The sequence below is a fragment of the Anopheles aquasalis genome, chromosome 3, assembly GCF_943734665.1.
Source record: "Anopheles aquasalis chromosome 3, idAnoAquaMG_Q_19, whole genome shotgun sequence".
Taxonomy (NCBI): Eukaryota; Metazoa; Arthropoda; class Insecta; order Diptera; family Culicidae; genus Anopheles; species Anopheles aquasalis.
In genome coordinates, this window is record NC_064878.1 from 46,961,564 (window position 1) to 46,989,063 (window position 27,500).

Genomic DNA, 27,500 nt, shown 5'->3' on the forward strand with positions numbered 1-27,500 from the left:
GGGCCCTCTGTGCCATTGGCCGTTGGTTAAAATTACATGCCTTCCACATCCACAATTGTTCCGGTGTACGGCGACGGTCAGTGAACAGTGTACAAAGCAACGGCACCAGTAGCCAAAGAGGGCCTCTCCTCTCGGCTGTCCGGTACCGAGGATTGCAAACGGTTGCATTAGCAGCCACCATTAATTGTATATCATTTGCGAACTCTAATTTTACGCTGCTCGCCAAGGTCACACGTCACACATCGCATTGACAATGTCAACGGTGCTGGCTGCTGCTGCTGCTGCTGCTGCTATCGGACAGTGTACTGGCCAGGCCACGCTGTCCGTCCCGATGGTTAGTCGAATTGATGTTGAATCGAACACTCGGGCATTGCAATTGCAATTGCGATGCATGGCGAATGATGCACCACCAATCAACCACGCTCTAAGTGCAGCTCCGGTACGTGTGCCGGCATTTAGCGGTAGCGGCTTAATTAGCCACTCATTAAGAGAGTTCAGTCTCCCGTTTTCCCCCACCCGACCAGCCCCACCGTGTTTAATCTAAACATGTAACTAGGCCCTAATGATAACATGTTTGTTCTGCTACTTTATCATCACCGCATGCGCGGCTACTAGTTGCCGATCGAGAGAGTTTAGCATCGCGAGTTCGTTCCAACCCCCGGAACACTTGGTGTTGAAAGTGTTTTTGATTAAATGGGTGCCACCACTCAGGCAAACCAAAAAAAAAAAGGCCATTGGTGACCGAAGCACGAACGAAGAGGCGCAAAAACAACCTCGCGGTCGCGCGCCCGCTGTTTTTTTTTTTTGCTGCACTCCAGTTCTTCCATCTGGAAATACCCGCGCAAACAGCGTGACGTGATGACCGGCCGTTCCGGATGGACCTTCGATCGCGCGCTGGAGGGACTTGGATGGTACTGCAATATCCCTGGATGTTTGAAGAGTCAACGTGATAGCAGGCACCACCATGAAGCAGAGTTTATCCCAGAAGAAGATGATGAAGAAGGCCGGCCGGCCGGCCATCGATATTTTCAGGGGAAGCGCGGCAGTGCCAGACGATTGAGAGAGGGACCAAAGAAAAAAAAAGCGATCATGATCGCCAGCAGCAGCCACACGCTCGCGCTCAACGACACGGGAAGGTCAAGCGGATTTGAATGGAGCGCTTTGGTGGAGAATTGATCCCGCCCGCCAGTCGTACTGTCGGAATCGAAGCTCGTGGCTTCTAAGTTGTCTAATCCGCGTGTATGAGGGCACCGGTGTCAAGGGCATCGATGGTTGATACAAGCGCATCTTTGGTGTTGGCTGATGGTGAACAGCAACTAAGCTTACTACCTTAGTACACGTGTCGCCATTAGTGCCAGCTTTCAAGGGTGATGCTGCTGCTCCTGGCTGAGGATCAACTGCACTGGATACACGTTCCGGTGGCTTGTTGGTTAGAATACTAACAAGAAAAACAGAAAAGCGCGCGCAATCCGTCACACAACGCAACGCAGACGAGACGCGGATAACACTTTGCTGCGCTGTTCACAGAACACAAGACAAAGTACAACTGAAACCCGTGAAGCGCGAGAGCGAGAGGAGAGGGCCCATCATGCTTCCCACAACAGCAGCGGCCGCAGCCCCACACAGACCACGCAGCAGCAGATTGGTACCGGCGTTCGAGCGGGTACTACTTCCCCATTCTCTGTGAGTCTCTCTCTCTCTCTCTCTCCTGCCCTCACTGTTTCGATTTCGGGCAAAACAATTTGTTCGGCAAATCTTCAGCGCCTATGCGGAAGAGGACGGAGTCCAAAAGTCCCAAAGAGTCCACGCGACGACGACGACGCTGCGATGAGGCCAGAAGCCTTAAACTCTTGACGAAGATGAACACCCTTATAGGAGGCTCTCGTGTGCTGTTGCTGCTGCTGCTGCTGCTGGTGTCCACGGCAAGGTCTCCTCCGGACACCGAAAAACAGCCGCGCGCCGTTCATCGCCTGCACGATCGTTGAAGTCTTCTGTTTCTGGTTCGTGGCGCGTTCTGGTTTGGCGTCAGAGAGCGAGCGTACATCACACGCAGCGTACGTACATGCGTGTTTGATGGATGCGAGTGCTGGCGAGTACATCATCATCATCATCATCATCATCATCATAGCCATCGTTGTGGCGCTGATCGTGAACTTGATCATACCATCCATGCTGCTGTTGCTGCTGCTGCTGGTGATGGTGCTGGTTGTTCACAAAGCACGCACACGGAACGGAACGGAACGGAACGCGTTCGCTATTTTGTTTTTGCCTATTTGTGATGCTGCGGCTGCTGCTGACCACTGACTGACTGTTGTGTTGTGGTGGTTCTGGTGATTTGTCTCGTCTGGTTTTTTTTTGTTTGCTTCCACGCAATCTGTCCTTCTCTCTCTCTCTCTCGAATCGCTGCTGATGGTACCACGCCACGGTCTGAAACCAAATCGCTTTTTTGTGCTTTTTTGTGGCTCTCTGTTGCGCTCTCTCACCCTCGCTCTTACGCACTATCTGGTCAATGAGGGGCGCCTGGAGGCTCTGGCTGGCCGGCTGGCTGACGGGGTGGTGTGAGGCGCGTAATTTGTTTTGTTTGCGCCAACACACTCGCCTCGTTGTTCGTTATTGACGGCGCAAGCATCGTCATATCAGTCATAGGTCCCCACCGGTCAGTTGTACCACAGAAAACCAATTGAGATCCCTCGAAGCTCAGGCGAAAAAAAAACCCTGCACCGATCCAGGTGTGTAATTGTTCATTTGCGAAGCACACGAGCGGCAGAGGCGCGACGAGACGCCTCCAAAAACAAATGGTTATTAGAGGGATTTACGCCAATCGGGAGAAGGGAAGTAAAAGGAAAGAAAAACCCGAAAGGGGCATCACAATTAAAGGATAATTTCGAGAGTGCGAGCGTGCGAGTCAGAGAAAAGCAATCACCGGCACCGCTGCGCTTGAGAGCGAAGGTTAAAAAGCGATGGACCTGATAACGACAACAACCCAAAAAAAAAAAAAAAAAACAGGGAAGGGAATGCACGTTAAGCCGTTGGATGGTCTTTAGCGATTTCTCTTCCTCTCGTCGCACGCACCATGTCATGTCAATTTGGCAACAAAACGCGACAACAGTTGGAAGACGAGAAGATCAACGAGAGATCCTGCCGTCGTCGTCGTCGTCGTCGTTGGTGCCGTGCCACCGGATAGCAGGGAGGGAAAAGGTGAGTCCAGTGCACAGCTCAAAAGTCACAGTGCGCTCGCTGGGTGTTGGAATTTTAGGCTGTTAGAATAACACCAGAAAGGGACACGCTGGAACGAAGGAGTACCCTCCGGTCGTCCGGTGTGCGAGGGAATCGCCGGAAAAAAGGGATTGCAGCATAAAATAACAAACCACAAATATTACCAGCAAATCATCCGGTTCGACCACGGGTCCGAGAGGGCCAAGTGCACGACAACGCAGCGAGTTTTCTCTCCAAACACCCAGAAAGCCACCCCAAACCACAACAACATCACAGATCACCAAGTCCACCATTTTCCACCCAGCAGCCGCAGCAGCAACACGACGACGCGATGAAGGATGATTTGAAGAGCAGGAAGACGAAAGTTCAAGAGCGCTTTGTCTGCTCGACGCTTGTTTTTATGTTATTATTACTGTTCCCCTTCTCACCGGCAGTCCGTGGCCGCACGATCACTCCACAGTCCTCGGAGGGAGAAGCATTAAGCGCTGCACGTGTGGTTGTGGCCGCGCTGGGTTCGTCTGGTGTGTGTCTAATGTAGGGCAGCCCCTCTCTCTACTGGCTGGAGGAGCCAGTAAGCCTCTCGAGAGAACGAACGATCGTCGTTGTCTTCCTTCTTTTTAACGATCCGATTCGATCGATCCTTGCGACGAAGCCGGCCGCGCGATCACTTCTCTTCTCTTCCATTCTTTTACGCGTTACGTTCTTTACATGGCGAACCGGCTGCTGCTGGTGCTGCTGCCAATCCTTCCCCCTTATTGGTCCGTTTTTTTTTTCGGGACGGACCACTTACTTAATGCGTTTTTAAAATCAATCGAAATCATCCTCATTTTTTGTTATTCTTTCTACCTTCTTGCACCTCCTCGCCGTCGTTGTCGTCGTCGTCGTCGTTGTGGTGCCGTCGCTCTCGAGAGGAGAAGAAGATTCTGTTATTATATTGGGTGTAGTACCTCCCCACACCATACCATGCTGCTCTTATTGTGGCCGTTCGGCGGCTGTTCTCGACATGGACAGGAGGTTAAGTCGAAGGGAGAATGAACAACATACACCAGACTGGTGTTCTGGCTCGGCATTTTTATAATCACAGGGAACGCAACGAAGAACACCAGAGCCTTCGAGAAGTCTGCTGCTGCTGCTGCTGGTGCTGCGAGAACGGATAACGAGGACAACAACGGACGATGCATGACGATGATCACGATCAGCGCAGCAGCAGAAGCAGCACCACCAATGAGCAGGTTTGAATACGGTAATTATACCAACTACTATCGACGACGATCGACTTCTTTTTCCTTTTCTTTGCGTACGTCCTGGCCCCATTTCAAGTTGCCCCACGATCACCATATAAAAGACGCCAACAACGCAATGGTCTGCATATCCTCGCTGCACATATGCGCCCCGTCCCGGGGGGCCCCGAGAGATTATTATACCAAACCGAGGAGCCCGGTCCGATGTACCAATTACGACGCGGCCATAATATTTTCTGTGACTTTTTGCCTTCTTCTGCGGTGCGCGGTGGTTTGACGCATCGCATCACGTCGATACGCTGGAACAATGAACGGTAGCTGGGACATTCCCTGCTGAACGGGCGCAATCATGGCGCAGTTTATTGCTTGAGATTGCCTGTCCGGAAGATCCTTTTGGGAACCCTTTTATTTTTTTGTTTATTGTTTTACACCCCATTTCGACACGACACGTCGAGCAAGCGTGTAAGACAGGATTCACAGGCTGGGCACATCCTCTCTCTTCCCTCTTGCCTTCCTCGTCCCGTCGTGACGATCGACGACAGGTACATCCATTTACATCCACCGGCAACGGTCGTCTTCACCTCCTCTCTCTATCCCCGGGGTGGACGGACGAGATGGGTGCTTCAACGGGAAAGATGCGGGATCTTTCACTTCAACAACCTTCATCTTCTTCATCGATCCATTACCCCCGGGAGAGGAGTGAGCGAGGGAGCGAGCGGCCGTTTGCTGGTATCACAGGTCGCCTGTCGCCCGAAGAAGCGACCGCAGTAATAGCGAAGAAGAAAGCACTTTCTCCGCTTCGCTTCAGTGTCCAATTTCGTCCCGTTCGTTCCGTTCTGTGGCCCGGCTCAAGCTCAACCAGTGCCGGTGCGCCGTGGCGACGGAAGATCAGGTGGAACAGGAGTGGAATGCATGGACTCTTATGTTGTGTGGACAGCAATTCTCTCTCCCTCTTTCTCTGCCCTCTTGTCATGTGGCCGCTGCGGGTGACCGCAAAACAACAGGAGATAACATTGCGGATAACATCCCTCTTCGGTCGGAGTGCTGCGCGTCCGAATGGTCTATTCCCAGTGTAGGAAGGAGCATGGGAAGGACACGGTAGGAGGAGGCCAACTTCTAGTGGCAAATTAATGATTAATTGCACCCCCGCTACACGTCGATGAACGATCATTTTTTATGCATAAAAGGATTAGAGAGAGAGAAAGGGAGACTTTGCCGAGCCGCCGGAACAGAACGACAGGATCGGCCTTTGGCTCTTCTCTAGCGGCTCTCTGAAGGAACTGAAGTCCATCAGTCGGAAGGACACTCACCGCGCGGTGCGCGCCCGTCGGTGATGTTTGTGCACCCCGTCTTTCTCTCCCGTGATGGATAATTTATGACCTTTCTCCTTGGGGACCACCAGTGTGACCTGATCCTGCTGCACGCACAGAGATAGAAGGATCTCGATCGACCATCGATCATCGAACTGGTGTCACTACAAAGCGGCAAATCACCAGCACTGGAAATCGGAACGATTTGTGGTGCCAACACGGGATCGAGAGAGATCGATCAAACATGAATCACGATCGTTCCGTAATGCACTCCGCCTCTTCTTCCTCCCTCTCCAGCGGTAAACTGTGCGTTGTTGATGGGAAATGAAAGACTTTGGACCGGAGTGCCGGAGTGTGGCGTGGTGGCCAAGGCTGGTGCGCGAGAGCTGCGGGTTTGAATGTGTTATAATTGATTTCAACGATCGATTCAATCGATTGACGGAGCTTTTCTTGTTAGCGATACGATACGGATGCTCTCTTTCAAGAAAGGACACGATCGTATAATAGAGGAACAATCAAAACGATCATTTGTCGCGAGATGATCGATATGGGATGGTTGGAGAAATTTGATTCATGATCAGCCACCAGTGCGCGATCCGGGAGCGTGTTTGACATTTTTCAAACATCTGGCTACATATCATTAGGGAAAGATCCATGTTCTGCCTTTGTGTGAAGACACTGAACACCTAAGCGCTATTGTAGCGGCAACGGTTTCTTGAAATCAAATCTCAAAAAGGCGATCTGAATGAATATTAATGTGTGATCATGTGGAGAACAATCGATTTTTTGGTGACGATAGGGATGGAATTTGTCGCAACTGTTTTAAAATACAAAGAAAATGATTATGAGAAAAAAGGCCATAATTTTGTACAGTAATCGTCACAGATTGCGATGGTGTTATCGATATTGACAATAAATCTCATTAAAACTCTCGTTAACTTTAGCAACGGATAGGTAAGTGTTCTTGAAACACATGCACCTTCTTGTTTGGTAAACTTAAACAACTGTAAACTGTTCATTGTAAGTAAAACAATGATAAACCTTCCTAACCATCTCCAATAAACGGAACAGGAAGATGCAGATTGCTAATGCCACAGACTGACAACGTGGAGAGGCTTCAAGGTGCCGAAATGCATCGAATGTGTTGCTGATCCTTCAAGGTAAATTGCAGCAAAGCTGCTAGATCGACGGCTATTAATTGTGTTAGATCTCATCGAGTTCACAAAAAAACCCTAGTTTAACGTATTAACATCAATTCAATCAACGCTTCAAGGCAACTTGGTTCAACCACGAACAGGAGGTTCCCATACGTAAGCGTCCACATAGCAGTCCAACAATCGTTGCGAGTTTACGAGAACGGCTTAAGAGAATTGGTAGCGTGGCGCCACACTTACCTGATGGTGATGGTGATGATGGTGATGGTGGTGATGGTAACCACCTGCGCCAGTTGTCGTCTGACGAAAACTGCTCATACCGTGCCCATAGCCCTGGGTGTTCTGGCGGGAATGCTGGAAGTGGGACGACGTTTGAATCATCATATCGCACAGCAGATCCTCTAGTTCATCGGTCGCCGGAGCGTCAAGGTTGTCCTCGCTGGAGGCCGAGCACGCTGCGATCGGATCGTCGCGGGTTGCCGCGCTGCTGATCGTGGCCGGAAGATCCGTTTCCGTTTCACTGTGAGCGGTGGTGCTGGCTGAGGCCGAACTGAGGTATAGATCGTCCACTGAAACCTGCAGTTCCTGCTCGATGCGGTGCACCTCGGCAATCGCACGATCCTCCTGCTGCTGACTACCGTCGCTATCGTTCGACTTGATTTCAGCGATCGTATCCTCCTGTTGTCGAGTCGATGGGATAAACAAATTAAGATTCCACATGAGACGATCGTGCACATATAAATGTTAATCTACTGGGCGGGCCACAAATAGTGTTGGCCGCAACCGCTTACCACTGTTCCGCCTAGATCCGGTAGCGTAAGTTCTTGTTCCAGAAATAAATCCGCCAACGGTGGTGGCAGACTGTTGTCTATGTCCGAGCTGTTCAAAACGTATTCACCTGTGAGTGAGGAACGGAAAGAAAGCGATTTGAGTGATCATTGCAATTAGTTTATGTTGCAGATAGGCTATCACTATTGTTCTCTTGGCTGTGACGCCTCACTCTCCTGTACAAGTTCCGCCACAAATCATATCCGGCTACAGGTATGCGACTTTCTACAATAATGGCGCTTACGCTCAGTGAAGGTCTGATGGTTTAAGAAACGGTTCATCAACCGTTTTTGTCAATTTCGGACCACCTTCCCTCGGATCTTCCAACCTATCGCATAAGTCTCCACCGTACGAACGTGTGACAAACCCTCATTCTTCTCCAAAAATTGCTGGAATAGACAATCTCCTCCTCTTCCTCCCTTTCAAGCTCAAGCGAAACGTGAAAACGCCACCCTGAGCGATCTTCACATACCACACAGTCCCGTACAAAGACATAGACAGAGTCTGAACGATCACGACGACGATGTGCCACAACATAACGCCGCTGGTGTGTGCGCGTCCGCGCCCAGTGGACGGAAAAACGGAACGAGACGAATGGAAAAACTTGGACATGGGCGAGATGGTCATCAATCGACAAAAGGCAACAGCAACCACCATCCCTCGCTTAGCCATCACCACACAACCCCATGACAGAGGCTCGGCTCCCTAGGCCAAGGCAGTCCCCACTCCAACCGCAGGGGCCACGAGCGAATGCTATTAATTTCTTTCCTTATTGATTTTATCCATGAGATATCGGTTGATTATTAGTCAACTGATCGACAGAAGAGGAAGAGAGTGAGGCAGGTGAAGGATGTAATACACATTTCCAGGCGAGGGCAAAAGCATTCCACACGTCGTCACCCGGGCGGGCGGCGGCGGATGAGATCACGAATGATTCGACGCACACCACACCGCCGCGCGCGGTTTCGGTCGTCACATCCTGTGGTCTCCGCGATTGAAAAGGCGAGGCATGGTAGAAGAACAGCAAGAGGCGAACCACTGACCGACCGTCGCACGATCTCGCGCACGCCACGCCGGTGGATGTCGATCGGATCGGATCGAGCGATCTGCCCGATTCGAACGTTTCTGTCGGCTTTTCGTCTTTCAACTCGCCAAACCCCAGCAACAACATGGCAATCAGGCCAATCGCCTCTCCTAGACACACCAGACATCTTCTCATCGTGCGAGAGAAGCGAAGAGGAGCGCGCGCACTCGATCGATCCGAGGAATGCCTCCGCTGCTCCGACTGCCGCATCTCACAATTTGCTACGCTTTTCCGCCCTCTCTTGAGATGCGCCCCCATCTCCAGGCTGTGTGGTTCTGATAGCAGACAGACCATTTTTCGATCCATCAACGGAGACGCGATCGAGCCTCACTTCTAATGCGCGATCACGTGGCTTCGGTTTCGTGGGTGCGGATGGACGATGGCCAAAAGAATCCTCTCCGGTTTGTGAGGTATTCCATTCGGTGCGCGCCATTCTATTGCTTATTATTTGTGCTGAGCGTACAATTTGAGAGGAATGTGTATCCAAAACACATTCTTCACTAGCAGCAGCAGCAGCAACAATACCAGTGATGAGCAACCTTCTTGGCATTAGGTTCTGCAAAATGTTGCAAAGTAAACTCATCGTCCTCTACACCTCCGTCAGAACAAAAAAATTGAACCCTTTTTAAAAGGAAAAAGCGTCCCATCCAAAACTAAACATCCGAATTTTCCAATTAGCCACCAGTATGGACACTCGAGACTCGTGAGCAAAGTGTTGCTGAAGAATTTACCATTTTCTAGAAGCGATCGCGGTAGCGGAAGATCGAGCGCGATCGAGTGCGTGTACATAGAGGGAGATGAGTTTTGCGTGAATTCTCCCCACCCTCTTATTGCCTCCATTTCGTATCGTTCGCCAGTTCGTTGTCTCGTCTCTTCATTCGCTTCCCATTTTGTTCAATCGAGGTGCGCGCGGCGGCGACGGCGGTCAATACATAAACGATCACGACGACGACGGCGACGACCGCGCTGCCGGTGCCGAAAATCATTACAAAAACGTTACGGACGAACGAATGGACGGAAACTTAGAAGCGACGACGACGCTGCTCTATGTACATGAGGCGCTCTGGTGTACATGAGATTGCTGTCTGGCTCGCTTGGTGCCGGCATCGGGGAGCTTTTACATAGAAATCAATTATGGAAAATAACCTTCAACTTCAAAACATACCAAAATGTTTTTAAATTAGTCTTTTTTTCCATCTCGGACTCGCCACCGGCCGCACTGGGCTTCTCGCGGGCTACCGAGATCACTCCTCATGCTGCTCGTTCTCTCTCTCTCTCGTTCGTTCGCATGCGTGTCCTTCGGGCCCACCCCGTTCTTCCCCGGGGAGGCCGAAAATTATTGTTCTCCGTCCATTTTGGCGGTTGTTCGGGGAGGGGGAGGCCTTCATTTTCGTTCGGCACGGTGGTCGCTTCGCTTCCCGTTCCCTTCGAGGCGTTTTCGTTGCCATTCTGCGGGGGATAGGGTCAGTATGTAGCGCTGTAAGCCGCTTTATTGTTTTGCGTCATGCGGTACAACCCAGACATCCCCTGGTCTTGACCACCAATCATACACGCAGACCATGTAGCTGTTTCCTCGCTCTTCCTCTTGTGGAGATTGTCGCTATCGCTCTCTAATAATCACATAATAAGGGTCAGCCCGTACTGCGCGTCGTCAGTCTGCGCACACAAAAGAAGGGACAAAACGTGATCCGCCGCCATTCTGTACCAAAAGTGCACGCTGGCCACTAAAACCAACATTCATGCAGCAAAATTCACCAAACCAAACGCACACACCACGGAGAGACCAGTGATCTTCTGCCCCCCCCCCGGGGGGCCTCGCACGAGAAGGAACGTGCTTCCTTCTTCCTTCTTAGGGGCCGCCACCACACCATCTCGCTTCTTCGCTTCCACACCGCATCGCATCGCATCCTATGTGGCCGCGCCGCGAAACACCTTGATCGTTTTTCGAATTAGTGGCCAAATTGAATTGGAGAGAATTGGGTTGCGATCAATTTTGTAATCTTTTCATTAGATTTCAGTTTCATTTTCCGCTAGCTGGCTGGCTGGCTGGCTGGTTCCAGTGCTTGAGGAGCTGCGGCGCACCATCTTGCGTCCCGCAATTGAGTGCTTCAAGAGCCTTCTCGTGTGGCTGAAGAAGTATTTGGGAAAAGGGAGATGAAAGAAGAAGGTGCTAGTGCTTGAACGAAAGTAAAATTTGAATCTTCTCGTCGCGTTCAGACACTTTTCGCTTTAGCTTTGCTGCATAATATGGTGCGCGGGGAGGCTCGGTGAGGAGAGTAGTGTCTGAATTACTTCATTTGCTGCCCCACCCCGGGTTAGAACTGGTGTGTGATGGTGTAATGTTTGGCAAAACGAAGCTCTTAGCTGTGTTTTTAAGCATTTGGTTCGGTTTGTGGCAGAAAAATCGATAATTTACTCGTTTTATACGCTCCTCTGGTGGTTTTTCGTCAACTTTTGGCCGAGCAAACCCTGAAAGAACACATATTTCATACTTCAGGTAGAAAAATGTAGCAAAGAAACCAACAAAAAACCTTTCAAATGCTACGGAACGCTCACCAACACGTTGGTTTCACGAGAAAACCGTTTTGGCACAACTTTATAATAAAAATCCATTCCACGTTTGACCGGGGAAGAGGAGGAGTTTGGCAGAGGCCTTCAGGGCTTCACGGACCGGCCAGCACCGACACCGACACACACGCATACACACTGGAGTGTCAGGAAAAAATATGACTAATGATGCCCGCCGTCACGGCGGCGACAGTTCAATAACTGCTGCGGCGCAATCTATGTGTGGGATTTGAATAAGGAAAATTTTGATTAATGATACGCGCGCCACCGACCCCCGTTTGAGGGCGCAGGATCTGCAGAAGAGTGCCCAAGCGTCCGGGGTGCCGTGCCATGGCATGAAGTTCGGGGAGAGTAGTATAAAAGGACTCTCTTTTTTCTCCTCACTGGCTCAAATTATTTCCATTATACTTTTAATATTGTAAGTAAATGGAAAGAAGAAGCGATCGGCGGGGAGAAACATAATTAATGGAAAGCTCGAAGCCTCGTCCTCGTCGTGGCTCCTGGCAGAGGCAGAGGCAGAGGCAGAGCGGGTCCCGGCCACACTCGACCTCCGTGGGCAATAAGCGATGAGCGATACACAGCTTTGCTGCCGGAGGAGAAGATACGCGGGCTTGCATCCCTTATATCCTGGCGTGCGCGATCCTTCCATTTTAAATCGGACGGACCTGACTGGGACCTGGGGTAATAAATAATGCCACCATTTTCCTCTGGGGAATAGAGATGTTTCTCGGCCTTTCTGTGCCCATAATTCTCCCGTGAGGTGAGGAAAAATGGCTGCAATGGCCACTGGGGCGCTGTACCAGCTGCCGTACGCGTCGGGGTCGCTTTAGACAAATTCATTTATTGGTCCGAAAAACGGTCCATTGGGTGGCTTAGCCGAGAGCTCGTTTGCTCTTTGGAATGCATTCATTGTGCACCACACGGCGACACTTTTTCGGATGTTGTATCCTGATTTTCCATTCCGAGATCCGGGGTCGAAAGGCACGCTCGTATGACAATTGTTCCAGGATGACTTACACTTTCGGTCGAAAGCATCCGGGAATGGTTGGGAATGTAACCCAATTCGAATGTTGGTTGTGTTCTTTGTGGAACCAGTGAGTGAGACATTTTTATTAATGCTGCGTCTAATGCGGCGAGCGTCATGCGTAACACCATGCGGTGTAGATGTTTTGTTGGATCAATTTCAATAGAACCATCGCTATAATGCCAACTGGAGTCATGACACTAGCATTAGTGTACCAATGCGATACACTTGGTTTCACTTTAATACTTCTTTCAAATTTAGATTTATGCTTTCGATTTGTGTCTCTATAAAACCGCTAAAACATTTTTGAGCTCTTCATTCTAGTGCAGTTTAAACATTCTAATGCATTAAATACTGTAGCTTAGTATGTGTTGTATTCTTGGACTTTCATAAAAAGATTTCTGGAAACAGAATATCGAAATTGGATTAAGATCATCCGTGTATCAGAAGCTAATGGCATCTACATTCTAGTGAACCTTTGGCTGCTCACAAATAACGTGCAAAAACATTGGTTGCAAACCGTTATGCAAGGATAATGTTAACACAAATATTTAATATAATTCCCATTAACAAAACGATTAAAAGTACAGTAAAATGACAATAGTTGCAAGGATAAAACGAACAAAATGCGGTTCTGTAACCAGAGTGGGAGGAACCGCAAGTAGTCTCATAGTGTGGACACTAGAACGTAGCAGAATCTGCTCCAGCTAATGCGGTTATGAGTTTTTTTACCGTTCATATTCATACTTCTGTTTTATTGTTTCTAGAAGCCAAATCGAAAAAATTCTCGCCAAAAATCTTCAATGCTTCAAAATTTAGGAAACAAAATCCTCAAAAAGCGTCCAAATGTTACGAAAAAGGACTCATTATATAGAAGAACATTGACATTTTAATCTCAGATGATCCAACAATCAATTACGGTTGAAATCGCATATCTTGTTGTTTCTGCAAATGTTTGCTATAATGAATGCCCTGCCAGGACTCTTTCTAAGAAATTACGACTAATATTCCTCTAATGTCCTCATTATTACTCAATGTTTCTAGAAAGATTTTCTCAGTCAGCTAATATCAGCATTCATTGCAAGCTATCTTATAATCCCATTCTATGGTTTTTTTTTCTCTATAATTCTATCTTTCGTTTAAAATTAGATTCCCTCATTTCGTTCCTCTCAAAATGCTTCTAAAAATTCTTTTTTACTGCGTTTTCTATAGCGGAAACTCATATTTGAACAAAATAATTAATACTGCTTTACTCGATGCCTCATGTCTAGTAGATTTCCGATGGCAAGCGTTCCCAATATAACACAAGGAACAAGGAAGGACAAGAATCCTTCCTAGATATTACATTTAATTGCCACTGAGCATAAGTGTTTCTGAGAAGTTGACTGTTTGATTTCCGTCAAAAGACCTCTGAGGATCATTTCTAAAACAACTTCTGGCCACTATACTATCAATCAAGGGATATAAAGCATACCTTAGCATGAATTTGGTAATAAACCACCGGTACACAACAGACGGAAGCGACTGTTTGACTTTTTGATACTTTAAACTGTTATATGACACAATAGATCGACACTTTACACAACTTTACTGCCGCTCTTTTACCAACAAGAACAGACAGTGGCTTCATCCAAAGTAGCTTCACTCCTCAATCACAATACAAGATAAGATAATCAGACCACTATTTTTCGTTTCGTTTGGTTTCATTTCACGTTTGCCGACGACAAATGCTGATTGACTAGGGAATGAACGGTTGACATTTGATCACTTTTCGCCTTTAAACTGCTTTAGTCTACGACGACGACAAAAAGCCGCTTTGCCGCAACGAGCTACCTTAGCTTAGCGAAGCGGCACACTTGCGAACCCTCTCCTTAGCCACTTACGATCAAATATTGATCGTCGTTCACTGGATTGGAATTAATTGGCGAGATCACTGCTATCTCGATCGCGTTGCACATAATAATACTTTTGCACTCGGGGACACACAATGGGACATTGGCTCGCTCGCTCGTTCGCTTTCGCTCACATAACTAGCATTTTCCACCTACAGTAAAACTTGTAACCTTACATTTGACGATCGACTTTTCGCGAAAATGTGCAGCAAAATGTTTAGCTCGCACACGCAGCTCTCGCCCAAGGTGTAAAACGGTATTTTCTTCTGGTACGCAACTTTCCTTTCTCGCGATTAGAAGATCGCCATCTTTTTTCACCCAAACGACAGCCACAGAACAGAGAAGCGGGCAGCAGCGCACCAGCAACCAAACAACAAACCACACAATATAAATCACCATGTAATAATGACTCGAGGAAAAATGTTCTGCACAAAGATGACCGCCGTGTCCGTGTCGTGGTTCTCTCTCTCGCTCTCTCTTCGGTTATGCGGGGCCTGCCGGTTTCGAATGATCATCGGAAACCGGAGTCCAGGTTGCTGGTGCTGCGGCGGAGAGAACCCGAACACATCCGAACATGGCGTCGTCGGCGTCGTCGCCACCATTCGTCATCCTGGCTCCACCATGTGCGTGCGTGTGTGTTTATGGCGATATGATTCGCTCTACATACATATTATCAACGGGCGGCATTTCGGGGGGACTGCTTTGTGCCTTCGCTTCTCTTTCTTGCCCTCTGGAAGCGGTTTTCTTTCCTTCATTTTGTGCCTTCACAATAGGACGCGCGCGTTTCATGCTCGTCTCGTGTGAGTATATCGATCGCTCTTTTGTCCCCGTTGGCTGTCCTCCCCCGTGGATAAAACCCAATTCCCTGGCCATGCCGCAATAATATCGCGCACCGCGCGCACAACATTAATCATGTGAGGTAAATGGCGAGAGCTCGTGTTGGCGGCCATGTTTGATCGCTAGCCCCTAAAGGAGTAGGCGTGGCTTTCTGATTGCCCTCTCTCTCTCTCGCTCCTTCGCGCTGCGGCTGCGCGTGTTTGATCTGTCGCGTTTATGTATGTTATTTATGTATTAAGAATTATGTATTATGTGTATGTATGGTGGACGCCGTTTTTGTGTTTCCGCACACAGAGACACACACACACGCGCGCGCGTTTCCCTTAATTGCATTCTATTCTACGCGAGCCCCACGCTCAAGTGCCCTCCACCTGCCTTGGGAGCTTGAAGCCAAAGGATACTTTGATTGCCTTCGAAAAGAGACAGCGCGCCTTCGCAGAGGCTTCACAGCGGTGATGGGATCACGAAGAGAGCGAAGAGAGCGAGTTATTATCGAAAAATCCACGGGGGATTTTATGATTTTCGATTGTTGATAATGTGCCCGCGGTTCCCGGGCGTACCAGCGCGCGGTGATGCTGTGACGAATCGCATGTATCTGGGGCCCCCGGGTCTTTGCGGCTCGGTTCTCATTGTTGTGTGCGTTCTGGCGCACCTGAGTGAGACCCGCGCGCCGCGCCACCAGAACTAATGAAGTCTTTGCGCTCGAGTCGGAACGAGTCGAGAACGAACAGACATCACACCACAGAAGGAGGAGGAGGAGGAGACCACGTCGACCGACCGTGAGCAGCGTGAGGTGGACGCGTAATGACGGACTTGGGCTCGGTGAAAAAAATGATTGACATAACACGCTACAATATGGCCGCATTCTGTAGCCAGGTGCTCCAATGCCTTGAAACTAGTGAGTTGGCTTGGGTTGGAATTGAGGGAACAAATACAAATCAACATTTGATTCGTATCAGCACCATTTTGCATCAATTCTTTTGCGAGTAAAATATTGTAACACAAAATCTGATTCTAATCTACACAACAGCTGCGAATTCTTCCAATTCAATTCGCAGCTGCAGTTGTTATCAAAAACTGTGTCAATGCACCGACGATCGTGCGCGTCATCCTTATGCAACGCGAGAAGGCGAAAGGCATCGCATGCTTCGACGAGCAAACCTGACCGATCATCGCCACCGGCACCGGCACCGGCTACTATGCTGTGCCCTCACACACCTCACAGCCCCGAAATTCTCGCTTTATTGACATGACGAATCAACTGCGAGCTGGCCTGCTTTGGTCTGGTCTGGCCCTGGCCTGGCCCTGGCCAGGGAAGGTATTTATGCTCGCTCGAAAGCGCTGCTCCCTGCTGCTGCTCGCTCGCTCTCTAAAAGTAGCTGATCATCGAAATTTTTATGCACCACAATCGTGACTAAGTAAAAGGGGAGAAAAAACTCCTCTGTCATACAAATGTTGCGCTTTTCTCGCCCGACCAACTGACTGTCCGGCGGTCGGCGCTGAAGTTCGTCTCCCTTGGCACGTGAATAATTAGAAAATAGCGTCCTCTCCTGTGCGGCGCGTCCTGCCTGCGACGACGCTGCTTCGAAATATTTTGACTAGTTTGTGACACACTGTTTTAGCTCATCATCATCGTCACCCTGCCCTGTGGCTCATGCTCATTGACCTCTGCTGCAGTAAAAGGATGATGAGTTTGATGATTTTGCGAGTCAGTTTACGATGCTTATTGTTATTCACTGAGGAAGCGCTAGTCAATGAAGGACTCAAGTGGCAATCAATACAAACGGCGACGAATTGCTTTCGATTTCCGGACAAAGCCAAAGCGCATGTTTCAAGGCAGGTGCAAAGCTATCAATAGGAAAGTTTCCATTGAAGGAACAATATAGTTATTTACTACAAACCCAATAATGAAAAAATGACTATCGACCCAGAAAGTCGCATTTTGTGTGGTGAAACCATCAGACTTCGTTCCTAAATGAATATCCTTCCCACTAGAGTATAGCTTTTCAAGAAATGCTAGAAAATCTAAGAAATACAAGTCGATATTATTTCGTCAGATTTTTCGTTTCTCGATCTATCCCCGATGGATGTTTTAGGAAATTCGCATTTTGATCGTATTATCGTATAATGATGCTTTTTACGATTCTGCTGCAAAATGCGGCGCAAAGTGCCGATTGAATGTTAAAAGATAGAAAGAATTTTTCAAAAATGCTCTAACTTTATCAGACCAACTGTGGTTGAACCATTTGTTACACAATATTCTCGAGATATCCTTTACGGCAAAAAAATTAAAAGCAAACGCGATGAATGGAAAAATGGAAGATCCTTAGGATTACGTCTTCTTATCCTTGCCATTCTTCTATCACCTACAGCATATTAGCTACTTATTCCTACCATAATACCCATTGATATCAGCAACATGATGCCTGAGGTTTGTATTAAAAATGAGGAATTAATTTCCTCACCAACATCACTCCACACGACCACAAAACGAGGAAACGTTCCAGAAATTGCGTTTCCCCCGTGGGCGTACGATGATATTACGGGAAAAAAGCTCAAATGGAATTATTCAATACAATGTTATCCTTTTCTAGATCATTCGAAATTACATTAGACTGACTGTCACAGGAGAAAGGGGAAAAGTAATCGAAAAATTTCCCTCACACACGCCATTGTTCACATTTTCCACGCTATATGGGCTTTCTCGTGAAAGCCCACAAAATACAAAAGAAGGTACCATCATCATCATCATCATCATCAACATCACCACCAACATCGTCGTCATCATGCAGGAGGGCAGGTCAATTTCGCACAAAGTACCGCCTCCAACAGCGTATGTGTACCGTGGTCGTCGTCGTCCGTTGTCGTCGCGAGCTTTGCGCGACATGCGCAATAAAGCGAATTTTTCCATATTTATGGACGCTATACACATGGGAGCACCGTGCCGTGTATGTGCAATTTGTGTTGTCCTCCTTTTCCAGCGCACGGGAGTTTCAACCGCCCCCTGTCTCTGCACGGTTCGTTCCCGGTCGGTTTATGTGCATTGTTCGGTGTCTATTATGTCCCCATAGTTTTACGATGAAAACTTTGCGAGTTTTCCTTTACAAAACCAAATATATCATTTTGTTGCAGCTAGAGAAATGCTATACAAATCATAGGAATCATTGAAACTAAGCCTGCTTTTGTTTGCTAATGCGAACGATACGGAGTACGATTAAGTAGTAATATGTTTAACAAAATATTAGTTTTTCACTCGTAGTTACACCACTTCCTATCTCCTACGATCATAAAACCTCAAAAACTAGTGGCAGACTGCGTATAACAAAAGAAACAACTCAGCGTCAATATCAAAATAATCCTCTAGATTGTTCTAGACCTCAAGTGCAGAGCAAAGTGTTGCCCTCTCTTACTCAACATTTTAACATTTGACCCCGCGGAATTCCAACAATTAAAGTTTACCTAGACATACAGCCCAACGTTAAATTGAATTAAACTGGGCGTTGCCCTTTTGTAAAGTAATTTTCTTCCCCAAATTGCTGCAGCATACGGGTTCACTGATGACATGAAGTGATGGTTTGTAATAGGTTCTAGCCTTCTAGAACCTATTACAGACTTCAATATTAGACTTCAACGCTGTACAATATTGTGCAGAAAATAATAAAAACGTTTTCAATCGAATCGAAAGCGAATAAAGTCTCGCGATAATCCATTTACGGACATGCCTACAAAATTCTCGAATTTTCCAGAACAATATTAATATTTTGAAGCTAATCTTCCTCCTAGTCCATGCCACATTTCATTGTAAAGCTCTTCAGTTAACAGTTTAACATTTCAATTTAGACCTACCTTCTTCGAATCAATACGCAAATTCCTATTCCATTGCAATATTACATTGTTGGCACAGTTTTAAAGCGTATTGTTACTCTTTTTGTAAAACCTTCCACTGCATCTAAACCATATCACGATGAATAGGCCCTTTTGTGCATGATACGGCACACAAATCACAAATCTGGCAAAAATGATTCTTTTTCCTGCTAAGCCCCGGAGGAGGGAGGAGGGTTGTAATGGTCTGGGCGGTCGTTGGCATAAATGGGGATCGTTTTCTTTTGAAAATTTGCTCTACACAACAAGGAAAGAAAAGTGAATTGGATCGGAAAGGAGAAATAGATCCGTAAAAATCGTAGAGCGCACACAAAAGGCGGTTGGGGGGCCAGCAAACGCAAGCAGGCAAGCAAACACAAACAGTCCAAAAGCCCCTTTCCATGGCGGGACCACGCGCGTCAGAACCGTTGACTCGTTCCATGTTCATTTATTTTCCGTTCCCCTCGGTGGCAGCAGCGATCCTGCCACCACCACCGCTTTTTCTTGAGAAATGGTCGTCGTTATGGTGGTCGTAGTGGTGGTGGTGGTGGTGCTGGAACCCAAAAGCCCGGACTAGCTTATCAGAAATACACCCCGCACCAAACCAGATCCTTAACGAGCAGCTAGAGGCCCCGCATGGCCGTGCAAGATAGTGGTACTGCTGGTGATACTTGGGTTCGTTCGTCCGGCGTCCGAGGCCATCGTTGGTTGGTCTCCCAAAACCCCTAAACCCGTCCTCACCGCCCGCCTCATGACCGTTGGCGTCCTTTTTTTTACTGATTGATGATACCGCGAGACAAAGCCACGCGCGTTTCTCTCCTACTACTACTCTGGCCACTTCTTCGCCCTCTGAGTGGCCGCTGGAACTCTTCGTTGCCTCCTCGACCTTCGTCTGTTGGTCGTTCAGATAATACCCCGGGAGATGATACGTTTAATAATACTCGCATGCCATTTTCCGTGTGCTCCACCTCCTTCTACTGTCTCCTTTGCGATCTCTTTCCTTCTAGTCGCTTTTCTTCTCTCTCTGTCTCTCTCTCAGTCCCTCTCTTAATTCGTCTTTATGTTTCTTTTTCCGTTTTTCTTGTTCGCACCCTGTACGCGGAGGACCTATGGGTCGTCGTCGTCGTAGTAACGCTTGGTAGACGCGCTTCAGAGGCCATGTTTCGCGCTCGGAGAAAAGATAAGTTTATAGAATCGCGATAGATGTTTTGGGAAAAAAGTAATAGAAATACATTTTTAGTGTCCAGAGAAAGACTAGAAACATGAAATGGTTACATAATCTCTCTAATCTTGACCACCTTTTCTGGCAGTGGGCAATGATTACAGAGTTTGCTGATATGTTAAGGTCAGATTGTACTTTTTGGTCGCCAAAATATTCACATACCCTCTCCTATAGTTATTTATTAGCTCTTCCTGCAGTATCCTTCATTTTTTAGGAATGTGAGATCGAATAAACCAAAGAACCGCGACATAATCGAACGGGAAACGCAAGAATGATTACTTCAAACCGAAATCCATTTAATAACCGAGCACTTATTTGTCAATTGAGAATACATATTACTGATGTTGATGCTAATAAATTGTGTAACAACCAAACATAATTTAAACAAAATTCATTTCTTTTATCTCGAATACAGAATAAAATGCGCAAGCAGTCAATAGGTGCCAGTAGCTTCTTCACATATTAGGAAAAGCATTAGAAAACGGGAATTAAATACTAATAAATACAGCATTTATGAGGTGAAAAGTCTTATTTCTAGAAATCTCCGTGTGTTAAGTTAAGTAATTATCGTAATTTTACTCGGTCAGGACTGGCTGGTGCCATTATTTGAAAGTTCTTTCGTGCTGCAAGAATCGTTTTTATTCCTGATTTTCATCCGTTATTCATCAACTATTTATCCTGAAAATTAATTGGGAAACCTATACCAAAAGCAATACTCCCAGAATGATTCAATGAACAATTATGAATCGATGAAAGCGCAATATGAATATAAAATAAGGATACGATTTTTTCTATACCTTTCAACCGGCCAGGTATGAGCCAGTTTAGAAGCATTCAGTTCCAACTTTATTTCCCACAAACACACGCAAAGTAGTTAACAGAAAGGGAATCTGGCGAACCACATTCATTAAAACTTTTCAATCCAAACGCGCGAGTTTCTTCTCGCTCCAAGGCGTCCGTCCAAGAAGGAATCGAAAAGGAAAGATATATCCACACAGGGCACCGCGTTCGTACACCACATGGTTGACGACGGCAGCGGCGGCAATTCCTTGGGATCCGCGCGCTCTGCTGGATCGCTGCCACGGTCCCGGATTGTAGGCAACCAGCGAAGCGAATACACAAGCCCTCGCTCGGCGTTGCTGGCTGGCTGGCTGGCTGGCTGGTCGGCCGTCCGCCCGTCAGTTGCCATCCGGCACCCGGGGGAAACGAGCGAGGATGAAAAATGAACGCGAAGTGAACTTGCAGTTTCCTCCGAAAAATAATGGAAAGCCGAATTATATATCTCTTAATGCTCCACATACATAAACGAGCATGGGTCCCGGGGCTGTGGCCAGCAGTAGAGCAGCAGGCCTACGCGCAGCAGAGCGGCGACACTACAGGGACCTAGGGCGAGGCGCATTAGGCGCTCCGGCCGACTGGTAAGGGGAAATAGTAACGAACGGCAAGACGGCATGTGTATGGGTGCCTTCAGTTCCCTTTCTTTCTCCCGCTCTCTGTCCAATTCTCCAAGCATAAGCTGTATGTGTGCTTCGATGCTTTGGTGCCGCGACAAAGTCCAGCGGCGACGCCGTCCGACCACCACCGCTACTTAATATGGCCGCGAGGGCGCGAGCGCGCGCGCGCACACACGTTTGTGTCAGGGCAGGGAATGGGTGTACACAATTCAGCGGCAATCAACGATCCCCTTTATTCGAGACGACCCATCAACCGCCCCGTGGGCTCCTTCTTCTTTACTGTGGCCATATTTTCCAGCACACCAAACGCGTGCACGCATGCTGCAGCAGCAGCAGCAGCAGCAGCAGGTTACTCGCTTCGCTTCTTAATATGCCCACACAAAAGAAGAAAATATGTTGAAACCACCATCATAGGGTTTGCGGTTCCGTTTGGAGACAGCAGCAGCAGCATACCGCCGGCGGGTGGCTCCAAGTCGCCCGTGGATTGCAGGCAATATATTCGGAATTGGAAAAGCCACAGGAAGCCAATCAAGATTGACAGTGGCCGCTTGAAAATGGTTCGGGCATCAGCTTTGTAATATCCTCATTATGCGTTGAGCGTTGTAATTAACTCGCAGATAGATGTGAGAGTTAATGTCTATCAGAATCTGTGCTTTGCATTGGCTCGCATGCCGGAATTTGTCAAAAAACCAATCGGAATGATAGTTAGAATTGGTTGGTTGCATGAAATAATTGATCATCATCAAATATATCAATCGATTCCTTTCAACATGTGCCGTTCGCTCGACACCTAGTCTCATTACTAAGCTAACCATTGAATAATTAAGCGTTAGTACACATCAAACAGTGTGTGGGGATCAACAATACTAGGCATGTTCCGATACGCTTACGTTTGAATGGGGTATTACTTTCATCACCGACAAGCGACACCAGCCGATTGTGCAAACACTTGCTTGCTTGTTCATCAACAATAAATGAAAAGAATACATTAGATGGGCGCGCGCGACACGGCCCACGTCCGTCCGTGCTATTCTAGTGCCCCAGTGATGTGTGCTATTTATAGAAAGTGTACGCTTTTCGGTATTTTGCAATCGACAGTTCACTTACCAGTTTCCGTATCGATTGTGTAGGAAAGGCCAGCCCATGGATCCACCAGACTGCCATCGTCCGTTGCATCGAGCTGCTTGTCCGTGTCAGCGTTCTAGATGGATGGATGGATTGAGGGAGGGGGTTACAATAACTAAACACGACCCACGACGAATCATCGCAAAGAGAGGCGATCTGGGGGGGGATGTACCTTATCATTTTTAATCTCGAGCAGTGCCTTTAGCTTTTCCAAATCATCTTCGCTGTCCGGCTTGGTGGTGGCCTCGGCGCCAGCGTTCGCCGTCGCCCGTGTACCGGCGGCGATGCTGGTGGCCGGAGCGTTCGTGAGGGTAAAACCCAGGTCAACATCTTGCTTCCACAGCACTTCGATTAGATCCATTTCCTGAAACGAAACGTGTGCAGAACGAAAACGAAGCTGTTATCTCACGCATATCAGGTCCAGCGGGTGTTAACAGTAAGCGATGATGATGGGCTTGCGGTGCTAATCGGAGCGTTAGTAGGTGCTGTCGTGGCCGAGGATGGCGCTTTTGGCCCAAAGCACCTTTTTGATGTGTTTCATCTCGTCGTCTCGGTGTAGTAGGCGCTGGGACACTCTGTTTCACTGTCAAGCACCGAGTAGTAGTTCAGTAGCACACCAAGACACACAAGCGAGGAGGATGGATCCAAACTACTTGGATGGAGGGATAGATTGTTTTAAAAAGTAGGAAGCTGCAGCGTAGAAAAACAAGGCGGGTTGTATGCTTCCCGCTCCACTATCAGTGCGTTTTGTCCGAACCACAGATTATTTGCACCCAGACTGAGCTAGCAAACCACTTCAGCACCTGCCTTTCAGCCAGTTTGCAATTGATAGCGGTCTTATCGCAGCGAAGGTGGTGGTATGTGCCCGAGCCGTCCAGGCGATAACGAACAAATTTAGATAAAGCACGACGACGGTATGGGCGACGGCGTTGACGCGGAAACACACGGTACCGTGCCGTGCCTGTGCCGTTCCTGTGTGTTTTTTCGTGCCCCCCCCCCCCCCCGCGTGATAATGTGTGCGAAACAATGAAGCACAATTACGACCAAGGGACTGCGGCCAAATGATACGAACAATCGAACATGCTCACTTTTTTGTCAGTGGAAGTGCGCGTGATCGCGAAGAAGCTGAGCGGTTACGAAATCATGTACGATTGGAGGAATCGGCAAATTTGATCAACCCCCCCCCCCCCCCCCCCCCCCACCGGGAAAACTGGCGCGGATGGCCTAACCAAGGTCAAACCTCAAGGAAATGTGTTATAAGACCCCTTGGAGTGTTAAAGCAATTTTAGTTTTTACAGATCGCTGGACGGGCGGGCGCCACTCTACACGACTCTTTGAAGTTGTCTGAGGATGGATTTTCCCTGTATCGTTAAACTTCATTTTAATAGGCAATTTGAGCAACAAAAAGAAGGAAAATTGGCGCGATAATTTTCCAACCGTTCCAACCGAACCGAATTCTAACCGAATTTGAACTCCGAGAACGAACTGCGAGAAACAAGACGTCCCACCAGATGGCAGCACCAGTGCGGTCCAGTGGTGTCCCGGCTGCTCGAGTGGGGTGTGGGTGGATAGTACGGTGGTGAGTTTGGTGAAAACGGATGGAGGTGAGTTTGGTGGGAACGGACGATCGACGACCGAAACACGGAGCGAGCAAGCCGCGCTACTTCTCGTGAAAGAGTGATGGGAGACTGGAAGGAGGGAACACAGATCCGGACATCCTGTGCCTTCAGCCATTAATTCACACTTCATTTCGGGAGGGAGTTTTCAGTTACCAACCCGCGGTCGGTTAAAAGAGGACAACATATTTTAGATTTATGCTGCCAACTTCTGTGAACAAGGACCTCAAGTCCCTACAGAATCATGCGGCATGAACGCATACAAGTAGTACCGATTACCGCAGCTGAACAGCAATGGAAGTAGCTGTATGTTTTAGTAGATTGAAGGTGCCGGCCGGTTACCATGAAGTGAAAGTGCTGGCTGCGTTGATGGATTAATTATTGAATGTACTTTGCTTGTTCTTTAAATCACAGTACGCAATACAAGGCCGTACAAGAAATGATGGCTAGAGGTGGGCCCTAGTGGGGCGGCGACACCCGGTTCCATCGTAAACGGCATATTTTTGGGGCCAACCACTCGCTTCGTTACTTTCTTTTTGCCAAAAGAGGATGGTTTACACGCCCGATGGATGGTGTGTTATTTTCGAACCGCTCGTGAGGTCACTCCGTTTTCGGAAGAGACAGGCGGGCTGGCCGGATGCAACAAAGAAAGATGTGCAGCGCAGGGTGGTATCAACACGGTAGCTCGCCACCTCGCTGTCTCACGGCAAAACCAACATCAAGAACGGCCATTTTGGGGCGAGAAAACAACCCGCACAAAGAACCCGTACGAAAATGGCTTGTAAGATACACAGAGATGCACACCGGGCCAGCAAAAGGTCAGCGAATCTTATTCGGAACAGTCTTTGTGTTGTGCTCCTCACTCTCTCCGACGACGACGACCTCGACGCGCCGGTATGGGACACCGAGGACGCGTCACGCAATAATTTACTTCGATGAAATATATATACACATCCCGGCCGCCCACCACTCGTCAAGTTTCAAGCTTAATTAATCCGCGACGCGCCACGTCGGCGCAGTTCTTTGTTGATGTTTTTCTCCCGTCGTCCGTTTTCTAAATAGATCTCTCGCCTGTGACCCACAGGTTTGATCCTTTTGCGATCGATTCGCAGGATCGATGCACGTCACTAGAATTACCTGTTGAGTAAGTTCCTGCGAGGGTGCGGCAGCATCTTCTGTGGCTGGAGGGACCGCTTCTCCTGCGACACTCCGGAGCACTTTCTTCTCGTCCTTCTCGCCCTCCTCACTGTCCACATCGGTGCTCACTAGATGCTTTCGCTGCGTACTCATGCGGGCAGTATGATTAAGTGCGAAGGAACCATCCTCAACAACGCTCCCCTGGTCATCTGGGTCCTCCCGTTTGATTGTTTGGTTCAGTGCAAAGCCTACCGGTACTCGCTTTGCGTCCGGCGCCAGAGAAGTACTTGGGGTTGCCGTGGCACCCTCTTCTTCCGGTTCCTGCTTGATTGTCACTCCGCTGGCCGATGCTGCTACTAGCGAGCGGGCCCTCTCTATCGTGTCCTCAATGCCAGGCACTGCCGCGTCCGGATCGAACTTGGTGACGGGGTTCTCCAGCATGATCGAACTGTAGTCGTTCAGATCGGCCAAATTTTGCTCCAACACCGATGCGGACTCTTCGAACAGATTGCCGTTGAGAAAGATGTCTTCGGCGTCCACATCGAACCCCGATATCATCGTGGCAATCACCGGAGGCACCGTTACATTGTGGGCGGCCGGCAGAGCGTTCGCACCACCTGTCGGTGGCAGCGGCGATGATGGTCGCTCTTCGGCGATAGCTCCCCCGCCGGTACCAACCCCACCGGTTCCGGCCGAAGCGGACGAGTTTTCGTTGGCCTGTATGTTCAGCAGGTACGTCTGCAGCCCCCGATAGTTTTGTTCGATGAAGGGCTGCTCGAAGCGGGACAGATCTTCGATTATCGGCGGCAGGAACTTACGGCTGACGTACGAACGGTTGGAGTAGTGTGGGGCGGCCAGCAGCTCCAGCTGCCAGTCTCCGTCGCCAACGCCACCCGCAAGCCGGCCGCCACCCAGCTGCAGATCGAGATAGTTCTCCGGATCGACTCGCAGTAGGCTAAGCGTGAGGACCAGCGTCAGCAGGTGCTCGGTGAACATCTTCTTTGTGTTTAACATCTTGTTGGTCGCCGGTCAATGCTGCTGCTGCTGCTGCGGTGGGCACAACAGGCTTTGCCGCTACATTCATCGAATAACTCCGACCGACCAAACGGACCTCCACGGGTTTGTTGGGCGTGAGAATTCCAGCAGGCTACGGCGATATCACAATCCGATTGCTTGCAGCGGTTTTGCGGTTAACGCGCGAGGCCGAGGGGTGGCGGTTTTGCGCAAATTTGTATGTCACTCGGGGTACACACTACAGCAGCACACAACGACGACCGATGTCCGATGTTTTTCGTCGTCAGCTGCGGTTTTTTGTGTGAATCTCTTGTCACTACTCCGGCCACTGCGAGCTGTGAAGTGCGTGCTTTACATCAGCCGAACCGAACCGGTTAATGAATTCAGCTCTTTACGAGCCCACGAAACGACCACAATCTCACCGTGTGTGCCAGCAGATGATTCACCGACACACGACACACACGCAACAGCTCTCACACAATAATGGCTGGTCTGGCGCTGCGCCTCTTTATCTGAGTCTTAATTATGCACCTTGCAGCCTTCGCCAGGACTTGGGGGGTGAATCTTGTTGCACCCACGCACCGCACTACCCGCAATCCTCGCCCGGAAGGAGCTCACTTCCGTTCCGTTCCGGTGTTTACTGCTCTCCAGGGAACCGGGGACTTGTTTTCCCAGCCAGGTGGCCGCAGTTAACCAGAGACCGAACCCAGCACAGCAGGCGAAAGTAAGACAAAGGGGAGGGGGAGTCGTACTTTCGTTGCTTGGAAACTCTCGACACACTTTCGCACTATTCCGCACCAGGCACGCAACGAACGATAGGACGGGACACTCGCACGAATCAACCGTAACCAGATTGTCGTCGTCTCGTTCGCTAGAAGGACTGAAAGTCGCGAGTTTATGCGACGATTCCGGTCAAC

The 27,500-nt window shown here is 48.7% G+C and overlaps 1 protein-coding gene across 3 annotated transcripts in view; it reads right to left on the reverse strand.

Moving 5' to 3' along the window:
* LOC126577917 (segmentation protein cap'n'collar) overlaps positions 1–27,500 on the reverse strand; it is a 39,689-nt gene that overhangs the window by 10,943 nt on the left and 1,246 nt on the right. The window contains exons 1-5 of one of the 3 annotated variants that reach the window (XM_050239964.1): positions 25,570–27,500; positions 22,989–23,180; positions 22,799–22,892; positions 7,713–7,819; positions 7,162–7,599 (exon numbers count right to left, since the gene is read on the reverse strand). The exon at positions 25,570–27,500 is cut by the window's right edge and continues 20 nt beyond it. In XM_050239964.1, coding sequence (XP_050095921.1) covers positions 7,162–7,599; positions 7,713–7,819; positions 22,799–22,892; positions 22,989–23,180; positions 25,570–26,583 — 1,845 coding nt within the window. In that variant the 5' untranslated portion in view covers positions 26,584–27,500. Of the gene's footprint in view, positions 1–7,161; positions 7,600–7,712; positions 7,820–22,798; positions 22,893–22,988; positions 23,181–23,339; positions 23,580–25,569 lie in introns of those variants that run through there. The other 2 variants (XM_050239967.1, XM_050239966.1) reach the window with 2 other exon arrangements.